A 21,975-nucleotide genomic window follows, 5' to 3' on the forward strand; every position below is an offset into this window, starting at 1 on the left:
ACCATGGCACCATCCCAATACCAAAAGCCTCCCCAGGCCCCTCCTCTCTTCACAGCAACAACGTCGTCCCTCGTCGAAGACGCAAAGAAGCTCTGCGAAACCTCACGCACCCTCCTAGACAAAATCGCCGCCGAAGTCACCCCCGAGACTGCCACTTTTGAAAATGTAGTCCTGCCCCTCGCCCTAGACGAGAATGCCGGCGGTTTGGAGTCTCGTATCATCGGTTTCTACCAAGCAGTATCCTCGTCCCAAGAACTCCGTGATGCCTCTTCCAAAGCAGAGGAAATCATGGACGCCTTTAGCATTGAAGCCTCAATGCGCGAAGATATCTTCAAGCTCGTCGACGCCGCGTTTCAAAAGAAAGCCCCGCTCGACCCCGAATCCCAACGCCTTCTCGAGAAAGAACGCAAATCCTACATAACCAACGGTCTGGGCATACCTGCTGGGCCTGATAGAGACCGGTTTAAGGAGATCAAGATGCGTCTGTCTCAGATTCAAATTGAGTTTCAGAAGAATCTGAATGAGGAGAATGGCGGGATTTGGTTCAGCTATAAACAGTTGGAGGGTGTACCTGAGGATACATTGGCCACGCTGGAGAAGGGCACCGGGGCGAATGAGGGGAAGTTGAGGTTGAGTTTCAAGTATCCGGATCTGTTCCCTGCGCTGAAATTTGCGCTGGATCCGGAGACAAGGAAGAAGATTTTTATTGAGAATGAGAACAAGGTATAACGTCTCCTTTCAATTTCCATGGGCTGAGAATAAGGCTGATATTACAGTGTAATGAAAATGCACCCCTCTTCAAGGAAGCTATTATCCTGAGAGACGAAGCTGCTAGACTGGTTGGCTACCCCAATCATGCAGCATTCCGAATCGAGGATAAGATGGCCAAGACCCCGGAGACCGTTAATGAGTTCTTGGATGATTTGAGAGTCCAGCTTACTCCTGGTGGGGTCAAGGAGGTTGCACATTTGCTTGAGATTAAGAAAGCAGATCTGACGTCTAGAGGTTTGGACACCAGCGATGCTGCAAATTATTATCTATGGGATTCGAGATTCTATGGACGGATGATGGTTGAGAAGGAGTTTTCTATTGATGAGTCCAAGATTGCAGAGTATTTCCCTCTTCAGCCTACTGTTCAGGGTATGCTTGCTATATTCCAGGAGCTCTTTGGCTTTGTGTTTGTTGAGTTGGTGGGTGAGGAACGAACTAAGCTTTCTGGTAAGTGGTCTTCTAATTCTCCACCCTCAGCTGCTAATGGTCACAGAATCTGGGAAAGCCGAGGATATTGCTTGGCATGAGGATATCAAAATCTTCAGCGTCTGGGATGACGAAGGAGAAGGCGGAGCTTTCGTAGGCTACCTCTACCTCGATCTCCACCCCCGCCCAGGAAAATACGGTCACGCAGCAAACTTTTCTCTCCAACCCGGCTTCTACTACCCCAATGGCACTCGTCGCTACCCCGCCACAGCACTTGTCTGCAACTTCTCCAAACCTACCGAATCCAAGCCCTCTCTTCTCAAGCACGACGAAGTAGTTACTCTCTTCCACGAACTCGGCCACGGAATCCACGATCTTGCAGGTCGTACCAAATACTCCCGTTTCCACGGAACATCTGTCGTCCGTGACTTTGTGGAGGCACCCTCTCAAATGCTCGAGAATTGGTGTTGGACTCCCTCCCAACTCAAGTCTTTAAGTAGCCACTATATAACCGGCGAGAAGATCCCCGACGACTTGATCGAGAAGCAAATTAGCGTCAAGCACGTCAATGATGCGTTGTTCAATCTGCGCCAACTGCATTTCGGTATCTTCGACATGACAGTACACACTCCCAAATCCCATGCCGAGGCAGAGGCCTTCAGACTCTCAGAACTCTACAATGACCTCCGCACGCAAATCGCCGGCATCAAAGGACCCGAGGCGCTAGGCCTCCCAAGTAATTGGGGCAGCGGCCAAGCGACCTTCGGCCATCTGATCGGGGGCTATGATGCTGGTTATTACGGTTACTTGAGTAGTCAAGTTTACAGTACGGATATGTTCTACTCGGTGTTCAAGAAAGATCCGATGAATGGAAAGGAGGGCAGGAGGTATAGGCATATGGTGTTGGAGAAGGGGGGAAGTCAGGAAGAGATGAAGACGTTGGAGGACTTCTTAGGACGTAAGCCGAGTACGGAGGCGTTTTATAGAGACTTGGGGTTGAAGGCTAAGTAGGTTTTGCTACTGAGTTTTGGGGCTGGGATGTGCTGATGTATGGCGTGGTAGAGCAAGACTTTGAGTAATAGGACGGCGTAGGGTGTAAGTTAGATGATGATAAAGTGCGCGATATCGCCACTAGAGGTATTGCTACATATGAAGCACCTGCTCCTTTTAGCCTTGGCATCCACCCAGAGCAGAATATATCAACCACGTGAGTCCAACCACCATGACTGCCCCCATTTAAAGTCGTGGCGCCGCCTCTCTATCCTTCGTTCCTTGGATCTCAATCTTTCCAGTCAATCCCACAGCCACGAAGCTGGATAATCCCCAGGTTTTGCATTCATGACTTGTCGCTTATTAGCACCCTGAAACGGCTCCTCCACACTCCAAGTCTCATTCCGTTTCAGAACCAACCCCAGACTGTCATTTTAATGCACGAATGCAAAATCCTTCAGGATTCGGGAATTGATAGGTGATTATTTCGGAATAAGGTTTCCTCCGTCCCCTCAGATGATGATCTTTCAGACGATCAAGGATTGAAGAACGGATGGACGAAGTTGCGGCTTATGCTTTCTTTCCTACTAGCTGTCATCTGAATACTGACAGCTGCCATTGCATAAATTGTTTCTATTTGTTTCTATTCATGCGTTGGGGCTTGTGTCGTCTCAGGTGCTTTTATGCGTTTGCGTCTTACTTTACTCAACTGTCTTAGAGGTGCTTTGCTTGCTTCTGCTCCAACTTATTCTTCTTCGACCAATTCATTCAACGTATTCATTCTTTCATTCTTGACGGTCCGCTGAGCGACCTGAAGTTACATTCCTTACTCGCTGTCCTAGTTGGTTTGATACCATTTGATTCTTTGTTCTATATATTTAATTGCCGTTTGAAATGGAGTCTAGCCTTCAGGTCCCGAAGATCACTTATACACGGGATACTTCAGTCACTTCCACGATGTCGAATGTCGAGGGTAGAAAACCGATGCTGGGGAGGAATACAGGCGTGGAGCTGGTCCCACGACCTAGCGAGTCTCCTCTTGATCCTTTAGTTTGTTCTCATACCTGTGTTCAACAATATTTAAATACTAACGTAAAGACAGAACTGGCCACAATGGAAAAAGGAACTCGCATTCGGCTCCCTTGTCCTCGGTGGCGCCGTCATCGGTATTCTGAAAACGATACTGGTGACGGTAAACGGCGTCATTGCTACAGAGTTGAATTGCTCGTATATGGCAGCGACAGCCTTGACTGGCCTGCCGTTGATCATCGGTGCATTTTCTGGGATGGGAAGTACGGTTCTAGCGCAGAAGGTTGGGAAAAGGGGAATCTATCTTACAAGCTCGGTACTTTTGCTTGCTGGTGCTATTTGGAATATGCATGTCGAGCAGAGCTATGCTCAGTTCATGGTATCGAGGATATTTCAAGGTGTTGCTTGGGGTGCTTTTGAGTCGTTGGTTTTAACTTCTTTCAACGATATGTTTTTCGTGTGTTTTCCCTTGCATCTCTCTCATATATCTTTGCTGACAGATACAAGGTCCATCAACGATCCCGTCATGTGGTACTGTACAACATCTCGAATATCTTCTTCACGTGGGGAACCCCTATTCTCGGTGGCTACCTCTCGCAAACCAACCAAGGCTTCCGCAACCAAATCATGGCCATAAACATAATCCAAGCCTTCTCCATCGTATTCCTCATCTTTGCCACGCCCGAAACAACATTCTCCCGGTCCTCCACTTCCACTTCGACCTCGCAGTCCCCTAACACAACAACCGTCTCCGCTCCCTCAGCAGGGAAATTCAAATCCTACCTCTCCACCCTCCGCTTCACCATTCCGCCTAGTTCGAGCACGAGCAAGAGCAAAATGACGCGCCCCCTCCGCGCTCTAGCAGCACCAACCACAATCCTCACCTTCCTCCTCACCGCCCCGCCAACAGCAACAGCACTCGCCGTCGCTTCAACCCTCTCCCTCCTCTTCAGCAGCATGCCCACCTTCCTCTTCCCCGCGCGCATCGGCTACCTATTCATCGCTCCTCTCGTCCTCTCCCTGCTCCTCTACACCGCTTCCTCTTTCACCTTACCTCGAGCACCGCGCTCCAAACAGGCACATACACAGCCCTTCCTCATCGCCATCCCGGCCTTGATCCTCGCTTTCGCAGGCACACTCGCCTTCGGCTTGTACACGTACGGCAAACTCATGTCCACGACCCGCGCCAAGGGAAGCCAGTTTACGTTGTATGTCCAGGGTCAGGATCTCTCGCTGCAGATCGTGTCTGTGCTGTTCGGGTTGCTGGTTGCAGGGGCTGTGCTTGTGAATGCAGCTGGTGTTTCTATAGTCACAGCCACATCCGCTCTCGGATCTAAATCACAACAAGATGAAGATTTTGATGAAGAGGAAAGTGCGAGTAATGCGCTGCAATTCGCGCATAAGCTCCTCCAAGACGTCCTAACAGGCATCTTCATCATCGGCATGCCGCTCTGGGTCAAAAGCGGCGCGGACATGCTAGCCGGGCTTAAAGATGCAGCTATCGCGCTGGCGGTCGTGCAAGTTGTTATTGGGAGTAGTGTTGCGGCTTTGTTGTGGGCTCAGGGGGAAGGGGTGGCGAGGTTGGATGCTAGAGTTCTGGGGGTTAGCGGAGGGCGGGGGTACGGGCAGGATGTGTTAGAGTTGAAGAAAGGGGATAGCTATTTTGAGGCTTGAGTTGATGGGTTGAGTTGGGTTGGAATGGGATAGAGGCGTTGGGAGTTGGGGGTAAGTTGGATATGTATGTATGCATGTGATGGTTTAGCTCAGGCTGTGCTGAGCACGCTGTGGGTATGTGGCCTTGCATTCAGGACGGAGCTTATGAGTCGTAATGAGTAATGAATAACATTTAGTCCGAATATGTCAGTTACCTACGCTGTGAGCCTGTGATTAGAGAACATTCATTCCCGAGTACCCCGTTGCAGAAATTCAAACGGTGTTTAAACAGCAATATTCGGAGTTGATTGCTCACTCTTCCCTGCCCTCCGGAGCTTTCCATTTATTCATTCATTGCCTGATGTGTCTGCTATGAATAAGTAGACAGCAAAACTAGGTCACGACACTTACCCCGTAATCCTTAACTCCATACAAATACTTTAATCCTTCCCCTCTCTCTTAGAATCCTTCACGAAAATCCAAACCGCAACTCCCACTCTCTCAAAAGCCCACCTTTACCCCAAAATCCTGCTCCATCCGATAGCAAAATGCCCTCTTCACAACCCCCCACCAACAACTCGAAACGAGATACCCAACAGACGGAGAAATCCCCTACAGGCGGGGTAGCTGCTCAGGCCGATGAGAAACACTCAGATAGGGGTGTCAAGGCGAGCACGTCGAATCATTCCACGTCTAAGTCGACAATAAAAGATGAGGATTTGGCTTGTCCGAAATGTAAATTGGCGTGGTTGACGTGTTCGAAATGTTCGTGATGATGGGTGTGTGTGTGATCCAGAAAGAGAGACAGAGAAACGTAAGTAAAGAGAATTATTCCTGATATTCTGGGTAGAATGGAGATGGAGAACTAGGCTTGGATAGAAAAGTAAACCCGAGACTTTAGTTAGTTGGACTTCTTTCTATATATAGTATAATATAATATAAAACATTAGTATAGCTCTTTTTTTTGACTAGCCATGTACATCAGCTTATAATGATCTGGCTGGCTTTACGTCACTCTTTAACCTTGGTATTATCGACTACATAACACAAATGGGCTCAGTCCCCGTAGACAAATCAGTGATTAACGGCGATGTATAGTTATGCTTCTTTAATATGACCACACATCCATTCCTTGAATCTTAACCCTATAGCATAGTAGGATTAGGAGATGACGTCCTTTGGTGAGGACCATGAAGCGTGGTAGAATTATTGTGGTGAAAGTTTTCTATCGAATATTGCCTTTATTTCTTTACATCCTTGGTTGCTTGATACTTGTATGTGATTATCTCTTCAAAAGTTGTGAATAACAGGGTATTGGAGAATGTTCCATGTACTGCTATTGACCTATATAACACCTCACCCAACTCCTCACAGACTCACACTTTGACAGAGACCACTTCCACCATCATCATGCCAGAACCAAATCTCGAAATACGTAGCTGTAGCCACACACACAGCGTCACTATCCACGGAAAATGTATCAACTGCGGCGGCTACCGGAAACGCCGCTACAAAATCCACATCAGCGACTGTTTGCGAGCTTTGAACGAAGAAAAACTTTGCAATTTGAAGAGCCATCGACTTGTGTCTTGAAGGATGTCTCGAAAACTGGAAGTAAAGCGTGCTGAGGTTGGAGTTGGGAAGTGATGTGGTGGGATGTGGAGTTGGCTACAGTACGTAGTTGACAGAAAAAGATTTGTTTGCTTGACTATTTTACCGCAAGACAACGATTGAGATATTATGTTTTACCACGTGGAAGCTGGAGTTGACTGTTGATGAGGCGGTATCATTTCGTCATTTCGTCATTCTTTATTTTGTCAAGTTTGTGGTATTTTTTACTAAGATGAATAGATATTTGAAGCGAAAGCGGCAAACTCTACATATTTTGCCAGTAAAATGACCGATATTCATCACTAACAGATCCGTCCTGCAGCTGCTTGGTTTCGTATTCATGTCGAGCCCAGGAGTTCGATAGGTGTTCCCATATGATAATGCGGATTTCCGCGGGAAATCGGCCCAAATTCCCCATCGAAATCGTATTCTGAGAAGCCATTGGGTCTAAAGCCGCGGAGAGCGTAGTTTTCGGTGTTCTCACTTTCTTGATGTAGGATGGAAGTTTTGAAATGAAGACTGAGCCTAAATTTGGGGATATTTTGTTGGTGGTGTTATTAGTAAATCCACTGTGCCTGGTTTCAGAACTTGCAAGTATTAACAAGTTGGAGGGAGAGTGGGCAAAAATATCTTTAGATTTGAACTTTCTATAAATCTATACAAACTCGATCAAAAAGAACTTTAAACTCTCACCCATTCACGTAAAATAATCATCACTCTGCTTACCACAAGCAGCTAATGCCATATATCTCCATTCTCTAATAACGTGCGTACGGAGATTCTCTCCTTCAATCGCGTTAGCGATATAGCTAGGCCATATTTAATAATGCAAGGACCGACTCGAACAAGTTTATGACCGTACTTTATTGATTTCTTCCCCAAATTGTGGACTTCTTGGTTAGTTGGAAGTCGTAGTGCGAATTCATTCGTAAAATGTCTCATATGGAGTGAGGCATTCTCCCCAAATATCTCAAGTTCGACTTTGGCTTCGTGCTGGGCACAAAGTGGATAGATTGATTAGTTGCCGGATTGAGAAGTGGAATTGCGAGGTATTAGAGTATTGCGGTTTTTAAAATAGTAAGGAAAGCTAATTCTATGAAATGGAAAGATATGAAATTATCCTAGTATGCTTATATTATGTGGAGGGCCTGAGGCATCTGTATGCTTAGTCAGTAGTGAGGGAGACTAGAGTGGGGTCTCATCTGAGGTCACACTCTCTCTCCTTCTTCCTTCTTTAGTCTCACTTCAATTCAGGTCATCTTTCACCTCCTAAACGCGAACCATTCCACATATTAGCTGTGTTAGAGGAGGCCTAGCGTGGTGAAATAAGCTTAGCTATCGCGTAGGGTTTGCACATCAACTCGGATCTTCGGGGCATGCACAACGCCTTCCTTCCCACACATACAAGACAGCATACACGCCGTTTTCGGTCATTTCAAACAGATCATGACCAAATGGGATAGAGAAACATCCACTATAGCGGGCGTGTACGAGAAGGTCGCAGTGGCTTCAAAGTTCAAACAAGCGGCCTCATGACCGGGCCCCTTTTCCATTGCTCAGCGCCTATACATACAAGTCAATTGGAGAACAATGCTAGACCCTTAGCGCACGCGTCAAAGAGCTTAAGAGAACCGATGGGGACAGTATTGTATTCGGTGATGCTGGTCAAAATCTGCCTTGCGACAAAACTTGTTTCTAAATCCCTGTAGATTTGCGAGCCCCCACGAGGCTGAGGATGTTGGTTACTTCCTTTTGCTGAAGAACCAACAACTTGCTACAAGGATCGCAAAAAGTTGCAGATACGGACATGCACTACGTGGGGCACAGCCCACAGCCTTCTTCATAAGTAGCGGATGTTCCCTTCGAAGTCTGATCGAAGACCTCACAATTTCATTTCTAGTATTTCAATCTCCATACTCCACATTCTCTCTTTTTCTGCTGAGCTACAATACTTTGATTCATCATAGCAGAAATCGCGCATCAGCAGCTAAGTGATCAATCATGACACAGCATGGGGGACCAAGCGGTTCATCAAATCCGCTTCAAACACTTTTGCCAGTCAGGCCTACGTCTAACGGTCCTGCCACCACGAATGAGCATAACGATCAACATATACAAATTGCAGTGAGCAAAGGCAAGGATATCGGCGAGTCCCTGGCAAACATTTTGAGACGGAGCTCCTTAGCAGACAACGAACAGTCAAATCTTCATCAGGTTGTTTCGCTAGCGGAAGAGCTGCGAAACTATCAATTCCCCGCTGAATTTACAGTAGGCTTAGTTGGAGATTCTGGTGTTGGTAAGTACCATTGTACAGAATCGTATTCACGCGCGCTGTTCATCTGACTTTGACATAGGTAAAAGCAGTTTGATCAATTCCTTGCTCGGCCAAGAAGATCTTGCAAAAACAGTAAGTAAACTTTCACTGACGAGATTATTTATCTAACTAGAACAGTCTGGGGGTGGGAGTGCTTGCACAACAGCCGTTTATGAATACCGGAAAAAGCGAGAGACCGACAGCGCAGCTTATACAGTCGAGGTTGAACGCATGGGAAATCCGGAGATAGATGATTTGTTACGCCAAAGCGTTCTGGACTACAGGCGTTACCACCTTCGAGACCAGAATGACGATGAAGGAGCTGAGAGTGGTGAAGTAGAGCAACAACGCAAGCAAGCAGGTGTGGCTTGGGATACCCTCACAGCTGCATTTGAGAATCATGGCTGCACGGAAGCATTATTTCAGAACGCACTCATCTCCACAGAGGAGATAATCCGAAGGGTATTCGACTGGAGAGATGATATAACATGGCCCGCAGGCTTCAATACCACCAATGTTGCCATCCTAACAGCTGGCATAGTGGGGGACTGTACCATACAGATTGAAAACTTCTGGCGCCAGTGGATGTGGCCCTTTATCAAAGTAGTCCGGTATGTTGCGAGCTCAACTCTCTTCGGCGGTACTGACTTCAAATTATAGTATCTACCTGGATGCTGCAGTATTGCAGAATGGTATCGTGCTTGTGGACTTGCCTGGTAGGAGACTTCTATAATTCCGCCTAATTCATCGCGCGTCTATACTGATTTTGCAAGGTTTCCGCGACGTGAACTCGGCACGAGTCAGAATTGCCGAAATAAGACTGTATCAGTGCGATGAGGTATTCGTCGTGACCGATATTGGTCGGGCAGCGACGAACCAGGGCGTAGAAGATGTCATCGTTCGACAATTAGGCAGAAACTTTAGCGGCCTAAGGAGATCACAGAATGTAGCCATCATTTGTACCAAGTCAGAGGTTTGTCAAGTAAGGTATTCCACTTGTCTGAATTTTACCACTAACACACTTAGGATTTGGGAGAAGAAAAAGAGATCCTGAGAGACTGTCCACACACAGCCGAATTCAACACTGAGACTATGAAGCGTCAGAAACTCGAGGTTAAGTATGCAGAAGAGGACGGTCTGCCTTGTAAACAACTAGATGCGAAGTATTATCCACTGATCTCTGTTTAATACCTCATGCTTATATCAAAGCAGACGAAAAAGTTTCTTCATTTCAGCTCGCAATCAGCACGTTAAAAGACTTCTCTTGAGACATTACGCGGCCCAAAGACATACCAGAACAGTCTACGTGTTTTGCGTATCCAATAAGTATTATCGGGAAGCTAACGAAATGCGGGCGGATATTCCGCAAGGTGCACGTAATGGCCGACGCTCTTCAGCTGTTCGCAACGACAATATGTTGGCTGCAGACCAAAAAGAGCAAAGCTCGGGCATTCTCGAACTACGAGACTTCATCCGAGGAATCCCATCCAAGTCCCATATCCTGGAGACGAAACACTTTCTCAGGACGAGCTTAGTGGCCTTGCTCGAGAAGACAGAATTGTGGCTTAATGCAAGTGTTGTGGAGCTGGCCGCGAGCCAAACAGCAGCGCCAGGATTCGTGCAGGAATTGCAAACGCAGCTCAAGAGGGTAAGGGAAACAGTGCATTAAAAATGAGCAGCAGCTAATGCGCATACAGAGATTTAACACTTCTGTTGAGACCGGTGACGCAGAGCTAGCCACTGCCAAAACGCAAATGTTGCAGCGACCGCTTTGTCCGGCCCCCTTTCGACGCCCTGGAATAGAAGTAAGCTGATCATGATACAGCCCGAGGCATAAACCGGTGGGAAGCTGCAGCACTTGTGGTTGTTTCGAGATATCAAGGAGTGAGCAATTATAATCAACATTCTCTCTGAGCTAATGCTAACTAACCATCGCAGTGGCCTCATCGTAAGATATTATTGTGAACACTCGTCCCAATATCAACCATGTTAACGAGATACAGAAACGTTTCTTGCTTTCTGGGGAAAAGAGGGGGCTCATAGAACCGCCAGTCGGTCATACACTAATTGGAACGAAGAGATCATCCAAGCGATGGTGAATGATATCGGGCCGATTGAAGAGCCCTTTACTACAGAGAGCGAAAGAATTTTGGCCGCTGTTAATGATTCCACTAAAGAGAGTCTGTCTGCAATACCTAGGAGACTAAGTGGTGCGACGATGAGAAATCACATCCCCTTGCTACAGAGAGCTAACAAGCAACGACGGCAGAATTCCAAGGAGCCGAGGATTTTATAGCAACCTTCCCCCGACGCGAGCGAGATCTTGAATATGAAATCGACAACATCTCTGACTGGTTCATTGACGAGCTTGAGTAAGTCGAGTCTCCCTACCCGAACAAAAGGAGATCAGCTAATACCAATGCCATCATCCAGGATCATCTTCCACGATCTCTTAAGAGCCCACGGAGCATCCTATACCATGCAACACATGCGTCCCATGTACGAAGATATGGACTATGGAAGCGGCGTGAAACAACGGCGGATCCAGCGTCTGCAGATACAGATCTCCGGGGACGCGCGTCAGAGAATCCCCAAGCTATTCAAGTTCATCCGGGACCAGTTTAACAATTCACTTTCCACATTGCTAGTCGATACTAGAGTGAAGCTCAAAAGGGCCGTACATGACTGTAGAGTGGATATCAGGAACGATCTTGAGATTGTGCAAGGCGAGCAGGTTCCGGCCGAGGATGAAAGTGCATTGACTAGTCAGATGTTCGATGTTTTGCAAGCAGCTAAGATAAGGAGGGCGGAGGCTCTGAGAGTGTTCGAAGCTAGTATTAGGGATTGATGTTTGCGCTTGCTTTACTTTTCTTGGGGCGAGCGTCTGCTGTTTGCACGGATAGGAATATGTACTGTACATCTAGGACTCATTTATGTTAGGACACTTGTCTATCAAGAAGTGTGTTGAAATCTGTGTTCTTATATGTTCTGGTTCATTCGTGATCTAGGCGATTCATGAATCTTAGTATAAATTCACGTGTAGCTTAGGTCACTCGTGAGTATTTAAGCGATTCACGAATAAACTAGGTTACTTGTAAATGCAGTTTATTCATGAATCTAAGAGTCGATTTTAAAGGTGATCCTATCCTAAAAAAGCTTATAACACTACTGAAAACCACCACTACTACTACTACCACCACCACAAAGGGCTATCAATCATCAACCCTCTAGCTCTTCATCATGCCTCCCTATGCCCGACATAAGTCGCGGCACTTACTCTCGTCCCTCAGCTTTAAACTCCCACGCTACCCTGACTATGAAAAATTACATGCCACTGTTGTCTATGCACTAGGAGCCTTTCTTCTTTATGTATCTAGAGACGACCTAGAAGTAAAAGGGGTGCTCGCTTAGCTCGCTTACGGGGGCTGCAAAACTCGACACGCTTCTTGGAAATACCTTAGATACCTATTGCCTGGCAGGCGGTGAAGTGGACGGAAAACTCGATTATGGGTAAAGACAGATAGATGCTAGGACTATCCAACATGACGTACTGAGTGAAGGTTAGTCTCTAAATCAAATCCTGTTCCCAAAACAGACAGCTTCCGCAAATCATCCCTCGAATACCCAAACGTCAAGGGCCAACGTTGCTCAAATGCCTCCATGTCTATCAGACGCTGTAAGGAGAGACAACACTAGCCCATGTGCACTCATCATCAGAAGTTCCCATCTTCTTCTTAAACCCCTCTAGATATCTCTCCTACGAATCCCTCGTCAACAACGACAAGACAAGAGCACGGCTCAAGCAATCCGCAACTTCAGGTGCAAGGAGGCCGTCATTCTTGGGCACGAGAGCTAACTCGCAGTACTCGGATAAAGCCCACACCTGCTTGGGCGTGAGGTCTTTTCCATCCTCTCGCACTATCAGCACGCTCCCGACTTTCTTCGTCCAGCTTGCACCTGCCCAACCTCCCACCGACGGGCCTCGGATTCCCCACCTCAAAACCCCTCATCTTCTTGCACAGCGTTTATGGACAGCCCAATCCGTATGCTGGCATTCAGGCGAGCAGTACGCAACGGATTTGCAATGCATGATGCGCAGGATTTGGTTGGCGAGGCGCAGAGGATGCACATTTTCTCCATTTTTGGTTTGAGAGGATGAAGGAGAGTAGAGGAGAGGAGAGTGGAATAGAAAAGAGGGAGTTGTTAATTATTGCTAGAATTGGACGATCAATTCACGCCTATTCTGCTTCTGCGAGGGACGCGATCTCGCGCGTCATTTATCGCAAACTCACGTGATATTTCCGCAAATGATTTCCATCCACATATCCCCTGAATAACCTCGCTACTGCACCCGCCCTCCATATCTCTGTTCACGCACACACATACACACGCACACCACCAGCACCTAACCGTCGCATTCATTCCATTCAATATCCATGCCATTCAGATCCAGGGTATAAACCTATATATGCAACTCGAATACAACTCGAATACAACCCTTCCGCCCGCCCGCTCGCTCGCCATCAGACCAGACCAGCAAAAAAAACCCCCCTCCATCCATACCCAAGGTACCTTAGTTTTGATAACCCGCGTCCGCCCAGCAAACCATGCAATGCTAAACTTCCTTTCCCATCAAACAAATCCCATAAAATACAGAAATACAAACAAGTTACTATATACTATACGTGAGTTTGAAAAATATCATGCTCATACGCGTCGCCTCATCCCTTCATGCTTGCAATGCAATATACAAAAAATAACATAACATGTCATGACTAAAAGTGCTTCCTCCCATATAGCTACTGCGCGGGCCCGTAAATTCTCGTCGGGCACGGAGAGTTTGATAAATATTGATCAACTCTGGGCCCCACCAAGTAATTGAATACAATTGTTCAACAACAGTGCTGCTTCATGCAGCAACTCCCATCGAGTCTTCTCAAATGTCGTGCGTAGAACCATGAGCATACCACTACATCCATTGAAACCCCTTACGTCCTTGAGTTGTTCGGGACTCCTCACCCCGCCGAGTCTCCTCAGATACGTCCGCATATCCTGGACCTGCGCGTCGAAATTGTAATGTGCGGGGATAGGCTGCGTTGAAGGTCCTTCGAGAGCAAAGCCATAACTCCACACAATGAGAGCCGCGAAATACATGACCCAAGGCCGGTTCATGAGCACATCGTCGCGCGCCGAGTAGTCAAAGGCAGGGTCCTGACCAGGGTACGTAGATTCTTCGGGGACCAGCACGCTGCATAGGAATCGGAGTGCGTACCAGGTTGCGTCGCGGGCCTTTGCCGTCGGTGCCCAGGTGTCTTTCATGCGGCGTTGAGCGCTATTGAGATCTTGCGCGCCAATTGTGCGGCCTAGGAGGCGTTTTGCGCGGGCGAAGATCTGGCAATCGACAATGTCGACGTGCATAGCCATGTGGGCAAGGTGGTGGAGGACCGTTCGGCTTTGAAAGATTGCGTTCTCCTCCTTCTTTTCGGGGTGCATGTAAGGACCTGGAACGCTGTCTGCTTTTCGCAACAAAGAGCGGTCGAAATCTTGCTTCCAGAGATCGAATGCCCGTGTTAGTGATCCACGCCACTTGTCTCGTCCACCGAGTGCTTGTGAAACCCCAAGAGAGTTGACTTGCAAGTCTCGTTGGTTCATATGCCAACTTACACTCAAAAGCCCGGCCATTAATATCGATCTGCCGAAAGAGTTCGTCCGCACTTCCTGTGCATTCAAAGTCCGCTTAAGACCCTCTAGGAACGAAATTGGTTTTACCCCGTTGGCATGTAGACCTGCTTCAATGCGTCCAACCTCAGCGCTATTCGTCGCATTCCACAACGCTTCGTCGCAGGGAAGCGGGAGCCGCATCTCGTGAGCTACCATCACCGTCGAGTGTCCAAACATTGTTGCATGAGTAGAATCAATCACAAATGCTGCGAATGCTGCCCGGCGAGTTGCCTCGTTCGTGACCCAGTGGTTCCACCATTCATCGGGTGTATTTGCTCCAGATGCAGAAGAGTGTCGAGATCCATTTAATCCTTGCTTATCATCTCGTACACTGGGAGGGGAATCAAGAGCTGATCGACCAATAAGTGAGCTGCCGCGTCTCATTAGTGTAATCGTCGTCGCATGATGAATATGGGCCCGTTCGTGTAATGCTCTTGTTGAATACATCTTTTCATAAAGCTCCAAGAGCAGCAGAGCTTGGAAGACCCATAATTTCGCCGGAGGCCGGAAATGATAATCGCTAAAGATCTCCCCTATACATCAAGTATCAGTATCACTGCTTTACTTAACTGCTGTGAACTTACATCTCAGATGCCAGGCCAAGAAGTTTGACAGCTCTGCACCAGCTTGTGTCACTTCATAGCCATGCATTTTGTCTAGACACGAAGCACCAATAGCAATCATGGCTATTAAGAGTAGATTCGGTGTCTTGTCAGGCGAGAATGTCGGCTTATGCACTAAACAGTGTATTATTAGCATTTAATGTTAGAGAGAGTGGGTAAAGGGACTCACGTATTGGTACCTGCGCGCTGAAATGGACCCAGTAGCTTCCAATATAAGTCTGCATCATCTTCCGGCTCATCATGTGGCTGTCTTCACTACGATCGCCCTCAAGCAAGGCCTCCTTTTGTCTCGCCACTGGTGCATGATCCGTCTCGTTGAATCGCTCTTTGATGAGATCGATAATCTGCTGGCTCTTCTCTTCAGAGAGGACGGTTTCTGGAAGACTTGTGTCTAGAAGACTAGTGACGGCCATGGGATGATGTGGTTGCTGATTTGGCGGAAAGAACCCGGGCATGTTGACATCATTCGCAAAGTATGGAGCATAGTATTGGTTTCCAGAATCCGGGTAACTTTGCATACAGTCAGTAGAGGTTCCTCAAAAATGAAGTATAGGAGAACTCACTTCGCATAACCAGCTTGGGGACCCATCGGACCCATAGGTGAAGCAGCATTCTCCAGTTGCTGGTTGCTGAACAGATACGCCACAAAGTCTTCTGGGATTGCAAATGGTGATCGGTTGTATCCTTCACCACCAAACACTGGCATCGTATTGGGTGCTGTCATCTGGTCCAGCAGCATCATATCAGGGCCTGATTGCTGATGCTGGATAGGGTCATTGGAATATTCAGTAGACATAGAAGTCGGATATGTCGACTCTGTTTCCCGCGTTACTATTGGTGTACTCGCTGCTGACGTTGAGAATCCCGGGGGAGGAAGAGTGAATGGGGTGAAATTTTGTTGGTTCACATATCCTTGTGGGCTAGCTTGAGGTGGAGGATAACTTTGACTGTTTGATGCAGAAGACTGCAGTCCGTAAGGACCCACGGCTGTCTGTAGAGCTGGCCTTGAAAATTCAGCTGGCTTGCAATCCGACACACCAAAGCTGGCATGACGCTGAGGTCGATTGTTTGGCACAGAACTGGTCGAGGTGTGCTCTCTAGACATACTATCGCTATTTGAGCGCTTGAAAGCAGTAGATTGAGTGTAAATCTCCGCTGCACCTGAACCCGTACCAGAATAAGTACTAGGCTGTTGGTTGATGACTGGCGAATATGGATTTGGGCTCATCTCCTGAGGTGATTGATATTGGAGCTGATTAGTGCGTGATTTGATACCGGAAAGGCCTGGTCTCATGACTTCAGGAGAGTTTGAGCCGTGCATGGACAATGGTTTCCCAGCATCGGTCGTCGGGGATGCATGGGCATGACCCATCATAGAATCTTTCCTGTGCAATTGAGATCCCTTTGCCGTGTGGCGATCTTTATGCCTGTTACATAAGTCTTGCCGGACGAATGTTCTGGTACAGTCCGGGAAGTCACAATTGTAGATCTGCTTGGGAGTGTGATTAAGTTGATGCCGGTAGCTATCGAATAACATGTCAACAGTGCATCGCAATGAAACAGGGAGAAAGCCTACAGGTGCTCTGCTCTGGAATAGCTCTTGCCGCAGCCTTCTTGAGGGCATTCAAATTTCTTGTCCAAGCCCTTGCGACTCCTGCGACGCTTCCGTGAAGGGCCATCCGTCCCCGATGAATGCCCCTCACCACCATCGCCATCTACGGGCGAAGTATCCCCAGCTTCGGTATCATCCTTTTCATTCTCAGCTCTGCTTCGACGTCGACCGCGACTTTTGTCTACGACTGGTTCTGCTTTTGGACGGCGTCGCAGAGACGGGTCTTGTATCTGGGCCATGGTAGGGCTATCAGTCTGTGACATGATATTCTTCGTAGGAAACGAGTGAGGTTGCGCTGCGAGAACTGAAGTCATAGTCCTGGGTGTCGTTGGTGAACGGGCGAATGCGCAGAATACAAACCAAACTGGTTCGACCGCCCTCGACCTTCAAAGCGCAGGACTAGGGGCTGATCACATCTACTACATAGTGTTGAATCAGAAAGATGTAGTTAGAGATTAAAGTTGTAGTTGGAGGTTAAAGTCCAGATCTCGCAGATCTTTCTCGATCATCCGAGGCAAGATGGCAGGTAACACCAAACTTACAGCAGACAGCTTCAACAGTGAAGATAAGGATTATCCTGGAGGCGCTTGGCGCGGCACTGCAAATACGAGCAGACTTCCTCGCAACTTCTCTCTGGAACTGGTCAATTGACCTGCGAGTTCGACGCTGTCATGCCGGTGAGTTGTCTCTACTCCGTACAAAGGCTGACGGCAGAGACACTGGGAGGTAGATTTGGCCGAATTGCGGTTGTCGCGGGGTCGTCGTATAACCAACCTAACCTTACGGAATGCTGCCAAGTGCTTACACAACGCTGAGGGAATGCGCGAGGCGTGCGAGTGTGTGCAACTGGAGGCCTTCTGTCCAGCGTGATACAGAAAGGAGGTGTAGGTAGGGGTGGTGGAGTGGAGTGGAGGTGGAGGTGGAGAAGTAGGTACGGAGCAGAGGTGAGGCAGAGTGGTAGTGGTATGTATGTATCAGTGTATGTACGACGAGTGCGTGAGGGACTGGAAAAGCTTCTCGTGCTGTGGGGAGGGGGGAGGGGGGAGGGGGTCTCGACACGGGTATTTAGAGTAGTAGATGGAGACTTTAGGGTAGTTAGCTACGGAAGGCAAGCAAGAGTTCAGGCATTAGCGACGGGGGGCATCTGGCACGGTGCATGGGGGACGGGCGATGGACGATGGACGATGGCTCATGCTCATGCTCGTGCTCATGCTTATGCTCATGGGCGAGGTTCGGGTTGAGGATCTGTCAACAGTGGGCATGGGCATGGGGGCATGGGCATATACCCCATAGAAGTATGGGCCGGCGCGATGCGTGCGTACTCTAGTCTGTAGTGTCAAGGTCAAGGTAGATTGTACCAGTAGTAGCGTACGGGAACCACCAGGACTAGGTATAGTCGAGTACCTAGATACTTCGCACAGTAGGCTCGGCAGACACGGCAGCCATGGAGTAGCCGTAGGTTAAATGGGTATAAGCTTATATAGAGCGCAAGAGGCGCGAGGGGCGTCTGAGGGAATCCGAAGTTTATTTACAGTAGCCATCTCTCGTCGAGTCTTGCTACTGTATGTCAAGTTGGGTCCGGTACCAAGTAGCAAGGTACACCTTAGTACTGGCTGGTCTCACCTTAAGGAAAAGAGGCAGCTCGCAGCTCGCAGCTCGCAGCTCACAGACATCCAACCACGGCTTGCTAGGGGCAAACTCGGTTGACTCCGATGTACTGTAGGAGAAGAGACGGAAGACTGGCGCTCTACTACTGGCGGACTATAGGGAGTCTATAGAACCTTCTCATGACCCGGAAGAGGGGCAAACCCTTCTCGGATTCCCGTCCTTCTAGCCTGCATTAGAAACCTCACAGGCATCATCTGCCGCCTCCTTGTCCTACTTGTGTAGACCCGGAGTTGAGTTAAACCGCAACTTCACCATCAGTCCAGCCGGGTCTAGGATTCGGGTCGGATATAAAAGCCAAGATGTATCACGAAAGCCGCATTTTTGAATCCTCCCTCTTCTCATCCCTTTGTCGGTTCATTTCTGAGGTCTATACGATACGGTACTTCCTTTGCATCAACAAGTCGTAACACTGATATTGAATCCCACCAGAAGTCACTGGTCTTGTCTTCGCATCTCTTGCCGCTGTCTCCGACAGCTTTAGTCGTTTCTTCTTTGCTTTTTCGCCATTGCTTTATGAATGTTCTAGATTGCACCAGGAGAGGCCTGGACCAAGATAACTTAAACCAGCGAATTTGCCCTTTCCGTATTGTTTAGAGCTTCTCCGCTCCCTTAGACTTTACCAGAAAGAAAAGCAGCAGTTCCATCTACCCCACGAGGCTTTGAAAAGCATGGGGAAAATTGCAAGGAAGAGAAATGCTTCGCCGCGCAGGTCATTACTACGTGCAGAAAGTCCAAGCAGCCGGGAATGCATGGCTTTAATGCATGTAACTGCTTTTGTAGAAACCTCTCTCTTTGGCTCGGTTTATCTCACCTGAGGTCGGTTATGCACCATCCCGATGTCTGGGGAGGGGAGAGGAGAGGAGAGGAGGGAGGTTGGGGGCTGAGACGGGGGTAAAATCCTTCAAGCTTTTTCTTTTCCATCTGACCAGCTTTCCATCAAGCTGATTTGCGAGACGGCGTCAGGGCAGCAATCAGATGCTCGCTCTGGCGCCTTGGCTTATGTTCATGCATGGTAAATATGCAGGCGCAATAGAAAAGGGAAACGGGAGACAGTGCTTTGAAATTGGAGAAAATCTCATTTTCTGGTCGCCAAGCATCAACGTGCGTAGTAATAAAGGTAGAAAATGCCGCAGATATGGGAAAGGAAAGGTAAGAGATTATTGAAGATGCGGAGAGGCCGACGATACGGGAAGAATATGAGCGGCAGAGAGAGAGAGAGAGAGAGAACTAGCCTACCCTACCTTACCCTACCTACCTAGGCTTGGACAGAATTGGAGAAGAGTCACGAGGTGATAGCTTGATAAGAAGCGGATAAACGATTTGGCTAGTGGGAAGACCACTCACTCCACTTTACCTATGGCTGTGGCGCGTGCGCGTGCAAGAGGCTGCGTCGCGACTTTGGTGAGGATTCATTAGGATTCGCCTTGAACCACCAATACTTCACTACCACTTGTCAATCACCTCGCAAATTTGGCCGTGTCTCAGCAGAATCTTGCATCAATCCGTCATGCCACCTCCAAGATCTAAACCCCAACATGACGACTCCAGGTCCGATGCGTCGAGCACAAAAGAAAAGGCTGGGCCAAACTCCTCGAATGCTCCCAATGGCAAAGGTCGACGCGTAGGCGGAATCGTCGCAGGAGGAAGTTCACTACGTGAAGTAATCTCAGCGGGACAGAGTAACACAGCTGTAGGAAACACAGAAGCAGCTCCCAGTACAACTGTAAGCTGTGAATCCTGCTCGAGAGCTTCTCTAACTAACGACAGCTCTGCAAATAGATTGACTGGGCAAGCTTCGACTCCTCAACTCTAAACAACTATCGATACGGCTATCGATTAAATACACCGTCTTCCTTCAACAAGCCCTATAATCGACTCATTCTCTCGCAATCAGCAATCGGGCGGATGTCTCCCACGATGGCTAGGAAGAAGGAACAGAGGCGGCAGACCCACGAACAACTCGCGAATACTGCTCGCAAACATTTTAACAACATGGGGATCGTGGAGAATGAGATTGTGGTGGATTTTCTGTACAAAGTTCGATTTCAAGGTGAGTTTGTTTTGAGATCTGCCTGGGAGAGAACTGAATCGTGGCGGAATAAAGACTGATAGCTCTGCAGACAAGAATTTTCGAATGCGATTTGACCCTCACCGCCCTCGACAATAACCCAATGTTAATAGGGGGCCCCATATGAACCTCGGTGGCATTGATGTTGCTGGATTGTGCTAGGTATTGCGTTGGGCTGGGAAGTGAAATTGGCGTAATATGGCGTTCTAGCAAGGACGATACCCAAATTAAATTCTTAGCGGCATCACGACTTCTTAATGAATACAACAAAGTCATTACCAATTTATAATTGCCTAGTATATTTACATATATCGCGGTTAAACGCGTGGTTGGACACTTTACGCGCCAGTATGAAGGCTGAGGAAAGTGACCTTGAATTCACGGCAGCTGTTCCGCTATAACACAACCACCACCTTAAAAAGATCCATGCTCCATAACGTCAAGAGATGTTCTCATTAAACGTTGGCTGACTTCCTCTTATTCACCTCCATTGTTTCTCAATAGGTGAGGGATTATAGCTTTATATCACCTCCAACACTTCTGTGACTAGGGAGGTAATTTTCTACCTCAGAAAGAGTGATACAATTTAACTTTCTATCATTCATATGAAACGGAGATAAATCTAGAAGAGCCATAAATAACAAATACACGGTTCACATTAATACTTCGTAAAAGATGTATATTGGGTAATACAAAATTTAAAGACCGAGGCTGAGGCTGAGAGTGTTCCAGAAACCTCTCCCGCGTTCGGGGTTTAGAGCCAATCTTCATCCAATCAGCGGCGACTCAAAAAAAAAAAGTTACTTCTGCCCTGATCATAACATGTCAACTTTAATACTCACTTAAAATACAAACCACATCAACGCCAATCCATCCACCCCCGACTGACACCAGAGTCTGAGTATAATAGGAACTATAGATTGGCACCAATGAACTGAAAATACAACACCATGAACGCTGGTAAAACAAGCCTTCTCACCAAAGCTGCCGCAACGACCCGGATCGTATGTCCTACCCAGACATCCCGACCGCAATGCTTCCGCAATGATGCCTCGAATACGCAAACTCGATCGATATGCACTGCACCCGCTCGATCGCCGCGTTCAAAGCTATTAATGCCAGCTCAAAAAACTTCAGGGACAACACAGAAAAGAGTGAGTCTTCATCCAACTCAACATTCAAACCCCCTATGTAGAGACTGACATGACCCCAAAGGCCTTCCACGCAACATCCCGCCACCTAGCAACCAAGAACCCTTACACAGTCCTCGGCGTCGACAAGGGATCTTCCGCAGGCGATATCAAGAAAGCATACTATGGCCTAGCCAAAAAGTTCCACCCCGACACAAACAAGGACCCGACCGCCAAAGACAAATTCGCAGAAGCCCAATCCGCCTACGAGCTGCTCACGGACCCGCAGAAGAAAGCAGCATGGGACCAATATGGCGCTGCTGCCTTTGATCAAGGTGCTGGGCCCAGTGCTGGAGGCG

At 48.0% G+C, this 21,975-nt stretch overlaps 4 protein-coding genes across 4 annotated transcripts; 3 read left to right on the forward strand and 1 right to left on the reverse strand.

Moving 5' to 3' along the window:
• Positions 1-3: 3 nt before the first annotated feature.
• PRD1 (Saccharolysin) lies at positions 4-2,208 on the forward strand (the record flags this gene model as incomplete). The annotated part of the gene is made up of 3 exons (XM_031153584.1): positions 4-723; positions 777-1,218; positions 1,265-2,208. The coding sequence occupies 3 exons, from the start codon at positions 4-6 to the stop codon at positions 2,206-2,208; spliced, it is 2,106 nt and encodes a 701-aa protein (XP_031001631.1).
• Positions 2,209-3,144: 936 nt separating this feature from the next.
• Positions 3,145-4,890, forward strand: LHYA1_G008665 (putative MFS-type transporter protein; the record flags this gene model as incomplete). Its single annotated transcript, XM_031153585.1, has 3 exons — positions 3,145-3,237; positions 3,290-3,673; positions 3,724-4,890. The coding sequence occupies 3 exons, from the start codon at positions 3,145-3,147 to the stop codon at positions 4,888-4,890; spliced, it is 1,644 nt and encodes a 547-aa protein (XP_031001632.1).
• An 8,758-nt stretch (positions 4,891-13,648) lies between these two features.
• On the reverse strand, positions 13,649-17,064 carry klf1_2 (Zinc finger protein; the record flags this gene model as incomplete). The annotated part of the gene is made up of 5 exons (XM_031153586.1): positions 13,649-15,048; positions 15,100-15,252; positions 15,308-15,648; positions 15,702-16,661; positions 16,715-17,064. The coding sequence occupies 5 exons, from the start codon at positions 17,062-17,064 to the stop codon at positions 13,649-13,651; spliced, it is 3,204 nt and encodes a 1,067-aa protein (XP_031001633.1).
• A 2,861-nt stretch (positions 17,065-19,925) lies between these two features.
• LHYA1_G008667 (uncharacterized protein) lies at positions 19,926-20,527 on the forward strand (the record flags this gene model as incomplete). The annotated part of the gene is made up of 2 exons (XM_031153587.1): positions 19,926-20,141; positions 20,198-20,527. The coding sequence occupies 2 exons, from the start codon at positions 19,926-19,928 to the stop codon at positions 20,525-20,527; spliced, it is 546 nt and encodes a 181-aa protein (XP_031001634.1).
• Between the last annotated feature and the right edge of the window lie 1,448 nt (positions 20,528-21,975).

Source organism: Lachnellula hyalina, assembly GCF_007821495.1.
Source record: "Lachnellula hyalina strain CBS 185.66 chromosome Unknown contig00224, whole genome shotgun sequence".
Classification (NCBI taxonomy): Eukaryota; Fungi; Ascomycota; class Leotiomycetes; order Helotiales; family Lachnaceae; genus Lachnellula; species Lachnellula hyalina.